The 17,808-nt window shown below is 38.6% G+C and overlaps 3 protein-coding genes and 1 long non-coding RNA gene across 31 annotated transcripts; 1 reads left to right on the top strand and 3 right to left on the bottom strand.

The window, feature by feature from the left end:
- Window positions 1-339: 339 nt before the first annotated feature.
- Window positions 340-4,409, bottom strand: LOC125213363 (aladin-like). Of its 26 annotated transcripts, none has more exons than XR_007174901.1 (11): window positions 4,311-4,409; window positions 4,041-4,126; window positions 3,686-3,935; window positions 3,458-3,545; window positions 3,270-3,345; window positions 2,621-2,856; window positions 1,777-1,875; window positions 1,478-1,615; window positions 1,197-1,274; window positions 857-924; window positions 340-569 (listed from the first exon to the last, which is right to left on the bottom strand). XR_007174901.1 is itself a non-coding variant. In XM_048113865.1 (9 exons), the coding sequence occupies exons 2-7, from the start codon at window positions 3,900-3,902 to the stop codon at window positions 1,220-1,222; spliced, it is 378 nt and encodes a 125-aa protein (XP_047969822.1). In that variant the 5' UTR covers window positions 3,903-3,935; window positions 4,041-4,204; the 3' UTR covers window positions 340-569; window positions 857-924; window positions 1,197-1,219. The 26 variants fall into 26 exon arrangements, 2 of the variants coding, with proteins under 2 accessions (XP_047969822.1, XP_047969823.1); XR_007174904.1 differs by lacking the exon at window positions 4,311-4,409 and having other exon boundaries at window positions 2,621-2,671; window positions 2,761-2,856; window positions 4,041-4,204; XR_007174908.1 differs by lacking the exon at window positions 4,311-4,409 and having other exon boundaries at window positions 2,621-2,671; window positions 2,778-2,856; window positions 4,041-4,204.
- A 111-nt stretch (window positions 4,410-4,520) lies between these two features.
- On the top strand, window positions 4,521-6,487 carry LOC125213361 (transcription factor IIIA-like). Of its 3 annotated transcripts, none has more exons than XM_048113862.1 (6): window positions 4,521-4,659; window positions 4,889-5,045; window positions 5,162-5,435; window positions 5,526-5,761; window positions 5,882-6,025; window positions 6,133-6,487. In XM_048113862.1, exons 2-6 carry the CDS (start codon window positions 4,950-4,952, stop codon window positions 6,157-6,159), a joined length of 777 nt encoding a protein of 258 aa, XP_047969819.1. In that variant the 5' UTR covers window positions 4,521-4,659; window positions 4,889-4,949; the 3' UTR covers window positions 6,160-6,487. The 3 variants fall into 3 exon arrangements, with proteins under 3 accessions (XP_047969819.1, XP_047969818.1, XP_047969821.1); XM_048113861.1 differs by having other exon boundaries at window positions 5,526-5,794; XM_048113864.1 differs by having other exon boundaries at window positions 4,889-5,050; window positions 5,526-5,794.
- Window positions 6,488-6,688: 201 nt separating this feature from the next.
- Window positions 6,689-8,289, bottom strand: LOC125213364. Its single transcript, XR_007174924.1, has 2 exons — window positions 8,119-8,289; window positions 6,689-7,298 (listed from the first exon to the last, which is right to left on the bottom strand). It is a non-coding gene; the product is annotated as an uncharacterized LOC125213364 (long non-coding RNA).
- A 4,963-nt stretch (window positions 8,290-13,252) lies between these two features.
- On the bottom strand, window positions 13,253-15,449 carry LOC125209124 (protein DETOXIFICATION 22-like). The gene is made up of 7 exons (XM_048108732.1): window positions 15,201-15,449; window positions 14,592-15,133; window positions 14,411-14,497; window positions 14,037-14,332; window positions 13,827-13,946; window positions 13,638-13,722; window positions 13,253-13,316 (listed from the first exon to the last, which is right to left on the bottom strand). Exons 1-7 carry the CDS (start codon window positions 15,447-15,449, stop codon window positions 13,253-13,255), a joined length of 1,443 nt encoding a protein of 480 aa, XP_047964689.1.
- Window positions 15,450-17,808: the final 2,359 nt, after the last annotated feature.

The raw sequence follows: 17,808 nt of genomic DNA, 5'->3' as shown, positions 1-17,808 counted from the left end.
CCGGCAGGTTTGTTGCAGCCTCTGCCCGTGCCTTCGCAAGTATGGGAAGACATCTCTATGGACTTCATCACTGGCCTCCCTCCGTCAAGAGGATATACCACAATTATGGTGGTGGTAGATCGTCTCTCAAAATATGCGCACTTCGCCCCGTTGCCTACAAAGTTTGATGCTTTACGGGTGGTGCATCTCTTTATTAATACGGTGGTCCGACGTCATGGATTTCCAAAGACATTGGTCTCTGACAGAGATTCTGTATTCCTGAACGCAACGTGGGAAGAAATGCTCCGTCTGAGTGGCACCAAATTCATTACACGATTGCTGAATGTTTTATTAAAGCGCATGAAAGGGGACTTACAATAAGAAATTACTAAGTTTTACACAAAAATTCAGAGTGTAGTTGATCACATCAGTTTACAACAAAACTTAGTACCCTTAAATGGGTGTTTTTTTAATTAACAGTGTCTCAGAAAATATAGCCTCTCTGAATATGCCCCATCAAGTTCATAGATTGTTCATTTCAGTTCCTTGGTGATGAACTGCAAGACCGATGCATGCAATCTCTGCATAACCTGAAATCAGAAACAACACTTCAGAACTTGTACTAGAAAAACTGGAGCGACAAAAATTATCAATTTTAAATAGCTATACTAATTTTGCTTGGACGCGGCCATTAAGTTCTAGTAATTTACATTTTGACTTCTCGGGTTCATCTCTACAGTTTGGATCAAAAGTGGAAGTGATAGATGAATCAGGTTTCCTCTTTGCAATAGCATTAAATTCGTACGCCAATCATCTTTTAAGATAACAGATATACTATAGCTGGAAATCATATTCAGAAGGGCAAACAAACTCAAACCTCAACTATGGTAGATTATTTGAACGGAATATAAGAGGGTAGGTGCAGCAAAATCCACTGCTCCAGCACTGCACAATAAAGATATTCAATTGAGAAGGTTTCATGTGGTGGAATTAAGATAGTGCAGCTATAACCCCCCACCGGATTGTTTGTTTAGATTCAGTGACACATAAGCTTTAATATACACTTCTAGAAGATTATGCAGTTCGCATCTCCTGAACAGCTTATACAAGCATGCATATCATTTAATACGTTCACATAAACCTTGCAATCTAAAAATATCCCAATACATAAACACAATAAATGCAGAAAAAGATGAAGGTGAAGGCAGATGACGAACCACAGAAAGCAATGGCCCTTGTTTTAATTTGTCGTAGAATGAAAATGCCACTGGCTTTGGATTGTCCCCAGGACCTCACTGGATTGGCCAAAATACACAAAAGAATATGTTTAGGAACAAAATACAAGCATAGAAAGTTTAAAACAGAACACTACTGCAGCCATCATAACATGTTCAAATTTCTGGTTTTTTGAGCAATGAAGAAAACGAACCTAAATATATAATGAAAAGGAACTAGAAAAGAGATAAGAGAATCATCAAATCCAAAGATTTCAACTTACACCAACGATGTTGAAATTAAGGGAGTTCTTTTAACATCAAATACTGCAACAAGCCCCTTGTATTGCTCATCACCATCTTTATGTGACACCGCCAATCTCTCTCCTGAAGCATCCCATGCTATCTTCTCAATGACCTGGCTGCAGAATAAGGGCATAAAGTTAGTAAACAGTCAGTCAAATTCAGTGATTGCATGGCCTTCGAGTGTCAATATGCATATAAAGCCAAATTCCTTGAAGCATTATCTCAGTATTAGAGAAAAAATGATTTTGTTTAAAAGCTGATCTAAACTGCTTATCACCTGATAACCAGAGAACATGGCAAGTATATACAGCCAAGTTGTTGTACCTGTCGGTCAACAATTTTATCTCTGGCTATTCAACTGGTATAAGAAGTGCATCTGAAAATCAAAATGAGGTTAAAAGTCAATGGTCTCATAAAAAAGTACTCCCTCTGTTCCATTAGTGTTGGCACATTTCTTTTCTGCACTCGTTTTGTAAAAATGATAGTAATAAATAGTTAAAGTGGAGAAAGAGTAAAATAAGAGAAAGTATAATAAAGAGATCTTCATTATTCTTTCTCTTGCTTTACTCTCACTCCACTTTAACTAGAGAGTCTCTTCTACATTGTTCTCTCTCTTACTTCACTTTTACTCTACTTTGACTATTTATTATGATTTTTCCAAAATATGTGTGACAAACGAAAGGGGTCAGCTTTACTGTGAGGGAGTAATATATACTCAAACAAATAACATTTTAAAAAATTGAGACATTGGATCAAATATGATAAAAAAGTCATCTCAAAATATATCTTGGAAAGTTAGATAAGCTACCTAACAAAGACCAAAAGCATGTCTGCAAAAAAAATGTCCAAAGATTTATAACCCAAAAGAAGAATCTTCAAATTAAGGAACTAAGAGCAGTCTGGAAGTTCCTTCAGTATCTTTTTGCATTGGTGACACTCCAAATAACAAATTTTATGCAAACGCTTATTATGCAATGAGATAGTAAGTTAGTAACATCACAACATAATCACAGATATGCATGAGAACTGAATCCACGCAAACAGTAATTTCATTCAATCAGAATAGTAGGACACACAATGACAAAATAGATCAATCATAGGATATGTTACAGAATGCATACCTAGTGTCGGAGGTTTCGATGTAAAGTGAATGGAACCTAATGATGCGGATCCTGAAAAAGAAAGAAGTGCCATACAGCCAATCTGGATCCCATGTTGCTCCATATCACCAACAATTAGATGAAACAAAACAAGAATTTACTTGCTTAATTCGCCCACCAATAAGAATATGAGCACCTATATAAATCCAGAGCATGTAAATAACTTTTTGCATTACGAGACTTTGAACGTCAGTCACCTGAGTACGAGACATTCCATAAAAGATGTTTAAGGGGGGGGAGGTAAGGCAGACAAGATGCTGCACAGTTTAACATCCTAACACTAAAACATGGATTCTAAGAATAAATAATAAAACTGATAAATATTACTCCCTCTGTCCCTCATAATTTGTCACCATTTGACCCGACACGGGTTTTAAGAAATGTAGTAGAAAGTGGGTTGAAAAAGTTAGTGACGTGTGGGTCCTACTTATATATATTAGTTTTATAATAAAATGTGAGTGAGAATGAGTTGGTGGAATATGGAGGCCACTACCAAAAATGGAAAAAGTGAAAGGTGACAAATTTTTTTAGGGACGGACAAAATAGAAATAAGTGACAAATTTTCAGGGACGGAGGGAGTACTAATTTAGATAACAGATTATCCACGAACCGTGAAAAACCCATTCTTTGAGGACCATGGTTCCGATGTCCATGTGTTTGTCTCCCAGAGATGAAATGTTCCATCACTGCATCATAAAAGGCAACTCCAAATCGTTATTTGTTGGTAGCATACAGTGTATCTTCAAAAACTAAATGTGATGCAAATCAATTTAGATGGTAAATGGTAAATCACAGTACAATTATGCAGAAAAGAAATAATCTCCTGATGGAGACCACTTTAACAATGATATGCCTCCTAGGCCTCTTCGAAGAGGAGTGGCCAAACCTGTCGTTGAAAGGAAGAAATCAGACATAAGAAGAATGATATAAGCATGCGTGAAGTCTATAACTATGGTTCTACGATGCTTTCAAAACTTTTGCATTCTGCAGATTGTTTGTAATAGAGATTGATAAGAAGACATGTACCTAGTGAAACATCCCAAATGGTGAACGATGAACTCTCATATGAAGCTGAAGCTAAATATGTAAACTAAGTCAAGGATTATGCAGAATGTTGGATTCATATAAGTCAAGGATACATCGAATTATTTAGCAACTAATTATCACAGCCACTAGTATACAACAAAAAAATTAAGCAAAGAACGATTAGAATGGAGTACGAGTAGTTTAGAGTAGGTATCATTCGCTTGATCCTCCCCCAGGTGGTCTGCCGTAACTGCGTGGAAATTAAGCAAAATTTGAGAAGCAATGCGGAACCGAAATGATTATAAATGAAGTATGCAAAAATGAGGTACAGTGGGATTCGATGAGAAATTGTTACCTAGTTCCCTGTTGATTTCGCAAATGGTGACCGTGCCTGGCTGAGGAAAAGAAGGCATCGCGTCGAGAGGTGTGGTGTTGGCGTGACTGATGAGAGAGAGAGTAGGGTTTATAGCATTCGCAGTTTTTATATGAGGGTCGAGGGTCTAATATACGAATTCCGTAATAAGTAGTAATACAGTATTTGAGGGTTCGAATGTCTGAAAGAATAATACAGTATGAAAATTCATTTCCAATTATATATTCAGCCCTAACCTCTCTCTCTTCTTACCGTATTCTACACCTATACTGTATTTCGATGGCGGTGGACGAAGTAGATAAAGCGCGCGATGCAATCTTCCGAGACATCCGGAGACATTACAGCGAGTTCTGCCGATCGAAGAAAACCCTGATCACCGCTCACATCATCGATGGGTTGTGTTTTGAAATTTCCATCTTCTGTTATGCAGTTAAGCAATTTACTGTCGAATTCTGTTAATTGATGAAGGATTTTGTGAATTGCAGGAAGAAAGTAAGAAGGAGCTGAAAGAAGAAAAGGAGCATGGCGAGAAACTGAATGTGGTGTGAGCTTTCGGAAGCCTGCCCTTCTGAAGCAGCATATGCAGAGCCATTCATAGGAGGTCAGGTTTTCCTTGCGGTATACTTTCACATTTATTATTATATGTTGTGTTGTTGAATTGAGTTTTGATAAAGAGTGTTGCAAGTTAATCTATTGCTTCGTTTGGCTTAAAGTCTACCGATTGTGTTACTGCAGGATACAGGATTTGAGAATAATCTCCATTCTCTATTTATGTTCAATGTTCGTTTTTTCGGTGTATCTGGACCACTAAAAAAAACAACCTTTTGCAGATTGAAGTATGGCAGAACTACATTGCCATGATATATTTCTCAGCGTGAAGCATTGGATCTCATGCGAGAGGCAGAAAATGTTACCTTGAATGGATTACCAGGCAGGGGACTGCCTGCGAAGCTCCATCAAGTGTGCCTCAGTCACGCTTGCTATTCTGTGAGGTTTGGGGATTCTTTTGTTTCCGTGTTGGAGTAGATAAAAAACCCTTATATTGAAAGCTTCTATGGAAGTTCTGCACGATTATCTTCTGATAATAAGTATGTTCGTTCCAGAGGCCTTTTATTTGCCCATTGGACGACTGCCACTCCAGTTATAGAAGGAAAGATCACTTGGCCAGACACATGAAGCATGAAGGAAAACTGTTTGAATGTACTTTTGAGGGCTGCAAGCAGAATTTTACGTTACAGGGTAATATGACAAGGCATGTCAAGGAGTTCCATAATGAATCTGCTTCTGCTGAAGTTAAGCAACATGTCTGCTCAGAGCACGGGTGTGGGAAGGTCTTTAAATATCTCTCGAAATTGAAAAAGCATGAGGATTCTCATGGTACGTTACTGTTGTTTGATTCCTATGCAGTCAAGTTATATTTTGATGGTAACATATGTTATTCATTTGTTATGTTTGGGTTTGATGCAGTTAAGCTGGATTCGGTTGAGGCATTCTGCGCAGAACCGGACTGTATGAAATACTTTTCCAATGAGCAGTGCCTCAAGGAGCATATTCGGTCTTGCCATCAACACATTATGTGTGATCAATGTGGCACAAAGCAGCTAAAGAAAAACATCAAGCGTCACATGCGCATGCATAAAGAAGGGCCTTCCTTGGAGAGGATCAAATGTAGTTTCAAGGGCTGCATGCTAACATTTTCAAATGTAAGCCCCTTCCCTTCCAAAACCCATCTACTTGTAATGTGCCCCTCTTCCTTGAGCTCATCTTGTGAACAAAAAATTTTCATCAATATTAAACATGTCTCACTCCCTTCTGTTGTACAGACATCAAATCTCAATCAACATATACAGGCTGTGCACCTGGAACTAAAACCATTTGTCTGTGGCATGCCTGGTTGTCACGAGAGATTTGGGTTCAATCACGTGAGGAACAGGCACAAACAAACTGGGTGCCACATCTATACTCGCGTAAGAGCTCTTGCTTCTCGAGCCAATTAATAATCTTCATCATAAGCCAATTTTACAGCAGCATTAGACAATACCTTATCTCTGGATTATGATCTGTTTGTGTTCAGGGAAATTTTGAAGAATCTGATGAGTAAATCCGGTCAAGGCCAAGAGGCGGAAGGAAAAGGAAGTACCCGGTCATTGAGACACTGTTGCGTAAAAGGATCGTTCCGCCCAGTGAATCAGAGCTTGCCAGCAATGACGAGCATAATAACTCATCATGTTAATCCATTTGTTTAGGTGTATCTCCACGGTAGCTGACTCTCTTAAGGATCTTGGAATTAGGATAGGTTATTTGTGTATGATCCTATTGATCGCACGTAGTAGCATATAAAATGTTAATTAGTGAAGGTTTGGGCACAAAACATATGTATTGCTAAGATTTTGCCTAGTAGGTAGGTGCAATGGGTTTGTGTATATGCCTTTTGTTGGTGCAAAAGATCACAAAGCATACAGGAATATGAGAGAATATATTTCAATTGGATACAAATTAGGAAGGTCAGATTAGTTGAGAAAAAGGGCCCATTGCTATTTGCTGTAATAAACCACATGATGCTGAATTGAATATCAAAGTTCTATTTTAGCAAACACTCAAGGATATGTGTCCTTATGCTACTATAAGGCTAGAAGCAAACAAAAAAATATTCCAGAAAAATAGAACATTCAAGCAATTTCTGGTCAAGCTACTGCCACAATCTCATTCTCTGAGTCATTCCCCAGAATGTACCCAAACATGTATTATCACAGCAAGAATGTAATATATGTCAACATGGGTTTAAAATTTTCTACCACCGTTCCATTACAACAAATGACAGTGCAAGTATGTTACCCTCCACCTCCACCTTGGTTGTTGGCGGCGGCTGCTATCGTAGATATTTGAGCTGTTTCTTCAGCTATCGTTATGCTATTTAAACCTTTCGCAGTAGCATAAGTTTTCAAAGCATCTGTTGCACATATAACTCGGCACTGCATTGAGTGGTTTTTGATGCTATCGAACACCTGATCAACTTCTGCCTGAGTACTGACCTCCACTCTCCCAAGCGTTGTGATCTCCATACGCTTTTGGGTTAGCTTCTTCAGTGCAGTGTTCCGAGCCAACAATGTGACTTTGTGGCTCATTCTTGCCACAAAAAGGTCCCTTTCATAGTTTCTGATAGCTGTGGCATAGTTTTCGAGCTGGGTTTCGACGTCTGCACACTGCTGTGCTAGTCGTACGAGATCCATAGCATCAACCCTTGCAATAAAAACAGGTACTCCATAATTATAAACTATGATGAAGATCAAATACAAAACAGATTTTCCCTTACGCCTAAAAGCAATAAAATCAGTCAAAAAGGAATCCCAACAAAATTAATATAACAAGAATTTGTTCTAATTTCGTTTTTCCAGTCATTTTGTCAGAGCATAAAAAGGATCAATACGCTAACACCATCTCCTCGAAACTGAATTATGTCTTTTAAAAAGGGGGGAACAGAAAGAGTGGTTCGGTCAGAAGCCGATACCAAAGACTCAATCCAATGAATTCCATATAAGTAAGCCGAGTTCTTCCCTTGATAGAAGGACTCCAAAAAAGTGTGAAAACTCAAATCCACAAAACCTTAAATCAAGATTTGAACCCAACACATAAAAAATCCCTAATCAGCCTGTCACTAATGCTATTGTTAAAAAATTCGTTCAAAATAACAATAAAAAGAAAAAACCTTTTGCCTAATCAAGAAAATTAACATACTGCATAACACATACAAAGCCAATTCAACAAGAAATCACACAGGTAGAAAAAAAATATGCAGCTTCAAGCATGAACAATTCATGCAAGAAAACACCATCTGTGCTCACTCCTACGATTAATGAAATCATCATTACACAAAGCGGAACTTGTTAAGTTTCATTAATCCGGTCATTTCTATAGTTCTAATTTCGACTAGGGAAAAAATAGAGATGACAGAGATTGTTGTAAAATGCCATTCAAATTATATCAACATTTCCCGCCGTAACAAGAAAAAGAAAAATGAAAAAGAAAATGAAAGCTCATTGATTAAGAATTAGATTCTTACCTCGCCGATCGCTGACCTCGCCGATTCCTTCGCCGCAGTAGCCGCTGACAATTCCTACGCGCCGGTGAAGATTTCAACTCCGGAGCTGATTAATTACTGTGTTCGCGATTTAGAAGTTGTTGCTTTCTAATTTGGGGGCAAAATGATCCTTTAGTCCCAATTTATAGTATATAGTACTAATTTTGGATACCCTTTTATAAATAATTTTAGTTTCCAAAGAAAAGAGCATTTTATGAGTACATATTTCGTTTAATGATATATAGTCAATATTGATAGGCGCGCCAAAGGATTTGTATTTTTCTAACAATAATGATAATTTTTCATAACGAGTAATATATATATGAATGTTGATTATCTCAGGGAAAAATCAAACATGGCATACACATTATCATAACATTGACACAACAAAACTCATAGTCCAATTTTAATGTCATCTTAAACTACTCATTGATTAAATATTAAAACGTGCAAAACAGTTTGACTTTGATTGAGCATCCGCACACATACAATACTCAATTTCTGGCACAAACTCATCATACAATTTAAATTTGCAATTTTTATTTCTTTTAATATTCTCTAATTTTATGTATTTATTTAAATTTTAATATTTGCAAAATAAAAAATGAATGACTAAAATTTAAAATTTGCTAAACTAGAATTCAAAAATTATTTCAATACATATTTTATTTTAAATAAAATTTTACTCAAAATATCTAAAATCACTTAATGAAATAAAACTCCAATTGTTGTGAACTCAAATTTCGCCATTAGATCACGTTCGAGTTGGCCATAAATTCGTTCCTCATGGGTGGAACGAATATGTCGTTGAATTAATTTCAAAGTATAAATAAAATAACTGTAAAAAATTTGAGCAATAAAGATAAAGACCATCTTTAAAAAACTTAATTTAAAAGTATAACTAAATCAGCTGAAATAATAATATTCTTTAAATAAAATGAATCCAAAAATAATTTATACTTATAAGCAATACAGAAAATAGAAATACAAAAATTATATTATATTTTAAATAATATACTAATAAAAATGTAAAAACAATAGCAAAGGCCATATGCACGATGACACCAGTTTTGTGTGGATTAATAGTACTATAATTTTGATGATTCGTTTTAATAAAATTGACACAAGTTTTGTGTAAATTAATAGGAGTACTAATATATTGATGATTCGTTATAATAAAATTGATGTGTATTCATACTTATACAAACTTAATTTATAAAATTAATATATAGCGATAAATAGAAAATATCTTTTACGGCTTGACGATAAATTTTTACTATTATTCATTTTATTTCTATTATATTTAAATTTAAAAATTAATGAAATTTGGGAAAGTTGAACTTTATTATTTTTATATTAATGTATTTTTTATTATAAAAAATATCCACATGAAATGCAATAATTCTATTTCCATAAAATAAGATCTCTTTGTCAACTTCTTAACAGTGTATTAGAAAATGTATTATACAATGTATGAGGTGATCCTTCTACAATTTCTATCCCTGGCCTCAAAAAGGAAATAAATAAAAAGATTTTCATAATTTATTGGTAAATAATATACTAACATCACTAAAAGCGTTTCATAAAACTGTGTCACGTAGTTCATGTTGTGGATAGCGGGAACTCCGATTTGATTCGGAATACTACTCCCTCCGTCCGTGAATAGGAGTCTCATTCCATTCTGTCATGAGTTTTAATAAATGTTAAGAAAAGTGAGTATAAGAAAGTTAGTGGAATAGGGGTTTCACTTATATATATATTAGTTTTAAATGATATGTGAATGGAATGAGTTGATGGAATGTGAGGCCTTTTTACCATTTGTGGTAATTATAAACCGGGACTCTTATTCGCGGACGGACCAAAATGAGAAAACGGGACTCTTATTCGCGGACGGAGTGAGTAGGTAGTAGTTCGTTGTATTTTCATTTTGTCATTTATTTAATTCCTTATTTAACAAACTAGTAGGAGTATAAATACTCCAAAAAAATGGCTTGACATTTTTAATTCAATTAAAAATAGTTTTTGTTTTTGTAATATATACTAAATTGGAGTATAGTTTTAAAATTATTTATCATTATTGATGTCCTGACTAAAAATTTAATGATACAAATGAAAGTGTCATAGAAAACAAAAGATTTAAGATAACTTGTCACTAACTTAGGGACGCTTCTTTTGCATCTTAAATTGCTAACTTGCTAACTCATCAACGCGGTATATAAAAAATATCAACACGATGATATTAGAATGTCAACACAAATTTAGTTGATATACTTAGAGCATCTCCAATAGAGATAGGCCAGCCATAGGCCAGCCACTCTCTCTCCCTGCCACGTCAGCAACCACTCTCTCTCCACCTGCCACATCAGATTTAGGCCAGCCATAGGCCAGCCGCAAAAAAAATAAATAAAAAAACACTATATTTACGGAATTAAAATTTACGATTACGGAATAAAATTTACGAGACATTTACGGAAAAATTCATTCATTTCATAAAAAAAATTACAAATATTTTTTTAAAAAAATACATGATATTATTTAAAAAAAAGGGCTTCCACACACGAGCCCCGCTACCCTCTACTCCTCGCCGCCGCCGCCGCTGCCGCTGCCGCCACCCCCGGTATCCGAACCCCCGTCGGAACCCCCTAGCCGTGCCCTCGCCACGTCCAAATCAACTCGCATGCTCTCGAGCATCGAGTGGAGAAACTTCTTCTCCATGGGATCTGTGGCGGCCTTCCACTCTTGGAAGACCTTGTACATCTGCTCCCGCGTTTTGTTACGCGAATGGAGAGTGTAGTCGAGTGGGGCGGGTGGGAGGGTGGAAGACTGGACCTCCTGGGGCGATAGGGGGGATCCTCCCCTCGCAGCCCGTTGCGCCCGCTTGTGTCCAACCGGGCGAGGGCGACGAGCAAATGACGGAGTGGATGGAAACTCCTCAGCATCCGGGGGGAGGTCGTGAGATCCGCCGCTGCTGCCGCTGTAGGCGCCGGTATAGTTCAGTCTCTGCTTCTTCGGCCACCCAGCGGCGCACCCCGCCCGGAACTTCTCGGAGTCCTTCAAAATAAGATAGCACTCCCAGAACTGGAACTCCTTGTACTGCCCCGCCACGGGGAACTGACTCTCGGCTATCCTCCGGGCGTCGTCCTCGTTCTGCCCACTACCAAGCTGACGGAGGGCGTTGGCGTACAACGACGAGAAACGGCCGACCGCGGCCCTCATGCGCTCCCACCCCTTCCAGATCTCCTCCCCGCTGAAGTCCTTCCCGTGCGGGCAATAAGCCTTGTAGGCAGCTCTAATCTTCGCCCACATGTTGACGACCCGCTGGTCGTCACCAACCAGCGGATCGTCGCACACATCCAGCCACCCCCTGGCCACCCCGAGGTACTCATCCTCCGTCCACTTCCTCCGGGCGGCGGGGCCGGGGGTGTCGCTAGCAACGGGCTGCGACGACTGGCCGACCGCCTTCGCCTTCCCCTTCTTCTTCCTCGGCGCGGCCCGCCGGCGTGGAACCGGAGTGTCCGGATCCTCGAGATCGATCCCCATGTCCTGCAATGACAATAGGTCATCGCCAGTGAACTGCGTCTCCACCGGGGTCGACGTGTGAGACGAAGCCGTCAAAAAATCAAACGTGGGACGATATACCGTGTCCCCTCCCGGTGACCCGTGCACCCCCCTCTGCATCCCGGGATGCATACCGTGCTGCACCCCCCGTGCTTCATACCCATCATCTGCATCATCTGCTGCTGCTGATGGTACATCTGCTGCACCACCGGGGGCATACCCCCCCACCCCTGCCCTCCCGGCTGCCCGCCCAACTGGCCCCATCCAGATCCCACGGGTACCGTGGGAGTCTGGGAGCCGCTCGTCGCCGGACTGGACTCGTTGTTGTGGTCCATCGCTCGGTGTTGCTCTTATACAGAAATTTAGAGAGAGAGAAACTCGTAAAAACAAGTGGTGCAAATGAAAATGAAACTGAAATCGCGTATATATAGGGGTCGAAAAAAAAATTCGACCGTTGGTGCTGGCTGATCAGGTCGCTACAATAGCGGCCAGCGCGCGCTGACCGGCTAGAGGACGCCGATTTTTTCGCCGATTTCGGGCTGGCCTATTGCAATAGTTCGGCTAGCCGACCGGCTAGCCACGTCGATCGGCTAGCCGGTGGCTAGCCGCCTATTGGAGATGCTCTTATGTCTTTGTGTTGACTTTTAAAAATTGATGTCAACACAAAGGCATAACTACGTCGACTAAATTTGTGTTGACATTTTAATATCATCGTGTTGATATTTTTTATCTATTGCATTGATGAGTTAGCAACTGATCAACCTCTTAGATTAATTGTTAGTACACTTAGAAGAAATATTCATAAAAAGATTTACTATTCCATCAAACTATACATTAAAAGGTAGTACAGTAATTAAAATAGTTCATGATACAACTGTTAAATTCTCCAAAATTATGTCTTACATCGACTTGGTGAAGATCTCATCTAATCTATATAAGTGTGGATAACCCTTCCTCTTATGAGGTCTTTTAAGGGGTGAGTGACTCATTTCTAATATGGTATCAGAGCGGACCCAAGTCGATGATGGTTTTCTCTTTATCTCTTATCTACCTCACGAGTGGAAGACCAATGTCATTTCTGGCCCACATCGATGGTGGTTTCTCTTATCTCTTGCATTGTCTATCCACGTGATGGAAGACTGATGCCCTTTCCGGCCCACACGTGAGGGGGTGTGTTAAATTCTCCAAAATTCTGTCCCACATCGACTTGGTGAAGATCTCATCTAATCTATATAAGTGTGGATAACTCTCCCTCTTATAAGGCCTTTTAAGGGGGTGAATGACTCATTTCTAATAACAACCTCAAATTAAATCTCCAGATACTCAATTTAAAAGCAAAGCAAATTAAAAACAAAAATAATTGGATAGTAGTACTCTGCTGTTACGAACGAGGCCCTAAAAATATTTGTTGCAATCCTATTTACTACAGCACCAACTTATTGGTGCTATAATTCACACACGTCCCAACTTATTGGGTGACTCGAATTCCCTATCTACCGGTTGTAGGACAGTAGGGTAATGATATTACCACCTCGTGGTCCGAGTCATCTAGCTCGATCTAAAAGTTTCGACCTTTCACGGTGACAAAGTTTCGTTTTGCAGAGAAATGGGGTGATCCGTTTCTGAGCAAGCAAAATTTGTTGACGATGAATGATGAGTGCAAATTTACCTAATATCATTGGAATTAGATGAGTAAAATCTATTGATGAGTTCCCTCTGTCCGCCATTAGAAGTCTCATTCATGGCGTCACGGGTTTTAAAAAATGTTAAGAAAAGTGAGTGGAATAGGGGTCCCACTTGTATATATTAGTTTTAAATGAAATGTGAGTGGAATGAGTTAGTGGAAAGTGGAACCCTATTACTATCTATGGTAAAAGTGAATCGGAACTCTTATTCGTGGATGGACTAAAATGGAAAAATGGGAACTCCTAAGTAGTACTTACCTGTTATCCCAATCTGTGATGCAAGTCATCCTAACAAGTATCCCAGTTTGGACAGCAGTTCCCATTATCATCCCTACCCACACCCTAACCAATTCTATTACCAAATATGAAACATCCATGTTTCATCATTAACTCACTTATGTAATGCTAACTAATTAAGAAGAAGAAATGGTTAGTTATCTCTACTCACCTCAACCTGCAGCTTGAAGACATAACCAAGAATGACTCCCAAAGGCAAACCAATCAAGTAATATGAAGCCAGATTCACATATGACACAATGCCTTGTAGCCCAGTTCCATTAGCAACACCTGCATGCTTCACACAAAATTCATCTTCTTCCTCATATATTTGCATATTTCAAATCTTTGTGCTTAGCAGAGGGAGTGGGCTAGGCTTGCCTGAGAAAACCGGCTGAACGCTGTTCAGCAGCAGAGTAAACGCAAGCAGAGGAGACAGACGAGCAACCACCCCAGCCACTTCCTCACTATTGGTGAACGCGTAGGCTGTGTTCTCCCTAAACACCAAGAAACACACAAACAACACCAACCCAATGCTGAATGATGTCCCAACTGCCATCAAAATCGAGAACTTCACCGCCTTGACATCCCTCCTTCCCAGCTCGTTCGACACACGAACACTCGCTGCTGCCATGAACCCGAAGGCTACCATCAGTGCCCATCCACTGATGTTAATGCTGCATGAAATAACAGATCTATAGTCGCGTTAACGGATCTAACAAACGAGAACGAGAAAGAGAGACGAAGAAGTGTACCAGATAGAAAGAGCATCAATTGTGACCTCTGAATTACCCATGTTTCCAGCCAGTATAATTAGCAAAGTGTTGTAGCAGAATTCTAGGCTATGAATTCAAAAACACAAAAAATGTTAAAAAACCATCATCAAATAAATATCACAAAATTCTAGCAAAGCAGGATGTAAGTCTTAAGTCCTACCAGATCATCACACCAGATGATACAGAGAGCCTGATTGTTCGTCCAATATCCACGAATGCCAAGGCCGTGAACCCCTTCCACGTCTCTCTACAACCACCACATGTGATGTACACGATCTGGCCTACATTCGGTATCACATACGCCAAAACAGTAGACACCATCACACCAGTAACACCGAACCCCAACTTCACAGACAAAAGCCACGAGAAGAAGACATGTGCTAGCAACGACAGCACTGAATAAAACGAGAGGATAAAGTTCTTGCTCTGCGACTGCAGGAACGAGTTGCAGCTATACAGCACAGCGTACAAGAACGAGATAGCAATGAACCACAGAGCAAAATCCCCTTCCACATCAGCAATCCTGTGATCCTGGCCTAATACTTTTAAAATCAGGGCAGCAAATATAAACAGCAGTATCAGAAGGGTTGTGGCAACGAGCACGATGATCCATGATTGCTGAAGATATAAGCCGAGCTTGTGATACTGTTTGGCACCAAATGCTTGCCCGCACAGCGTTCCGACCCCATTAACCATGCCAAACTGCACAATGCATGATAATTTCACACATTTTTTATTGCCAAAGTTGTAAGTGTAGAGATGAGAGTACCTGAAAACCAAGGACAACTCGGAAGATCACGCTGAAGACAAGGGCGTATGCAGCGAGCTGCATAGAGCTGAAATGGCCTATAAAAGCTTGGCTGATTACATGTATTCCAAATGTTGAAAATGGAATTAAGATAGCTGGACATGCAACAACCCACAATTTCTTTGTCTCATTCCATATCTTATTCTTCAAAAACAACAAAGACTCTGCCTCGTGTTCTAGCAGATTTTGATGGATGCCGCCGCCTTCCATTTGATACTGATCTAACTCTTTCTGCAAAATAAAGGTGTTTTTGCTTTTCAGAATGAGGAAGTTGTAAGTGAAGCTTTAGATAAGACTTTAAGTGTGTAGTTTCTTTTTTCAAGTCATTTTGTGATTTCAAATTATACAAGATGAAAAACACTCTAGACTTGAAAATGAATCAGATTTCTTAAATTCATAATGCAATCAACAATGTCTGAAGCAACAACAAAAGGGTGGGCAGAATGGAAATAGAATTTTTCTTGGGATTTAGTTAGATTAAAGTAATTCTCCTCCAAGATTGGAATACAATTTTCCATGTTTCATTGTAATAACTAAGATGAAGAAATTGTTGTATAGATTCACCTGAATTCTTTCTTATTCTTCTTCAATGTATTCTTTTGCTGTTACTATTTATAAGCTATACAAATCTGGTTTTCAATTTTAGTGACATCTTTAAATATTGATTAAACGTATGAACATATAAGATCGTTTAAATTTGGTCCCACTTGCTCTATTTAACTAACCCAACTCAAATTAAGTGTGACACGAATTTAATTTCTATAATTAAAATAATTGGTACTATTATTAATTTTAGAGAGAACTACTACATTTTTAGTAATTGGACATTGCACTAATGTCACCCGCATCCATATTCTTTAAAAATATCACCAGACGTTTCTAGCTATAATTAAAATAATTGGTACTACTATTATTTTAGAGAGAATTACTACATTTTTAGTTATTGGACATTGCACTAGTGTCACTCACGATCCATATTCTTTAAAAATATCACCAGACGTTTCTAGCTAGATATTGATATACTCCCCCGTCCACAAAATATTATCCATGTTTGACTCAGCACGAGTTTTAAGAAATGTGAAGAAAAGTTAGCGGAATGTAGGCCCGACATTTATGTATTAGTTTTATATTCCCTCTGTCCGCCATTAGGAGTCTCATTCATGGGCGGCACGGGTTTTAAGAAATGTTAAGAAAAAGTGGTTGGAAAAAAGTTAGTGGAATAGGGTCCCACTTTTATATATTAGTTTTAAATGAAATGTAAGTGGAATGAGTTAGTGGAAGGTGAGACCTTATTACCATTTATAGTAAAAGTGAACCGGGACTCCTATTCGCAGACGGGCTAAGATGGAAAAACGGGACTCCTATTCGCGGACGGAGGGAGTAATAGTTTGTGAGTGTAATTAGTTAGTGGCAAGTGGGGTCCATTTACCAAAAAAGAAAAAAAAAAGGAAAGTGGACAACTTTTCACGGATAGACCGAAATGTCAAAACTGGACAACATTTCATGGGAGGGAGTCATGTCTTTGGAATAACTTTTGTATTTTTTTGGACCAAATTACCCTCCATGTTATAGGGTTATTTATTTCCTTTTTATGAGAGCAAGAATCGTCACCTTGGCTCATTCATTTTCCTTAAAGTATGTGTCATGACAAGCAATTCTTTATACATACCTTGACGACTTCTCTTTGGGAATGTAACAGAAATAAATGAACCAAGTGTTGTCGAAGTGGTAGCTCTCTCACGAAAAAGGTTATTAATTAAATAATTCTTATAGCATGAGGGTATTTTGATAAAAAAAGTTTGAAAACATGCAAAGTTCTTCCAGAGATATTATAACAATATGCAGGGACATCTGGTGATAGTTTATAAAGAATTATAGGCTAATAGTAATCGCGGACGGTATTAGTGCAATATCCATGGACTATTACTGTAATTCTCTCTTAATATTATAAGGTGGTGACATTATTCCAATGTTTTAATTTGTTTTTCAAATATTTACTGTTTATTGTTGGAAAAAGGAAGATGGTCGGCCTCATTAATATAGGAGAGTTCCTAGACAATTTAATACATGTAAAGTTCCTAGTAGAGTATGTTTCCAATACTCATTTATTGGTGTAATTTACAAGACTCTAGTTTCCCTATAAATACTAGGGAGATAAGCATATCAATACACACAATAATTACATCAGAAATATCTCTCTACTTCTATCTTCAACATGGCTTACCAATCTTGTTATATCTCTCTCAATTACCATCTTTAAGATGGTATCAGAGCATGATATAAAAGTGTGGGGACTCAGAGCAATGTCATCATAGTCCCAACCATACCCTTCTCGGCCTTTCTTTTATCATCCCTGCAAAACCAACAAAACCACCAAAATGTCATATTCTGACACAGAAAATTCAAAACCAATATCAACCAAAACCATGGCAGATTTCGCAGCACAATTTGCTGAATTCATGAAGTTCATGAATAAGTCTGGAAACAAATCAGAAAACTCCCCTAAACAGCCACAACCGCAACAGCAACTGGAGTCCTTGGGAGAAATCCACCTTGAAGAAAAGCTCAA

Source organism: Salvia hispanica, chromosome 3 (genome assembly GCF_023119035.1).
Source record: "Salvia hispanica cultivar TCC Black 2014 chromosome 3, UniMelb_Shisp_WGS_1.0, whole genome shotgun sequence".
Taxonomy (NCBI): domain Eukaryota; kingdom Viridiplantae; phylum Streptophyta; class Magnoliopsida; order Lamiales; family Lamiaceae; genus Salvia; species Salvia hispanica.
The sequence above is the reverse complement of the archived record's forward strand: the minus strand, read 5'-3'. Positions and strand labels throughout refer to the sequence as shown.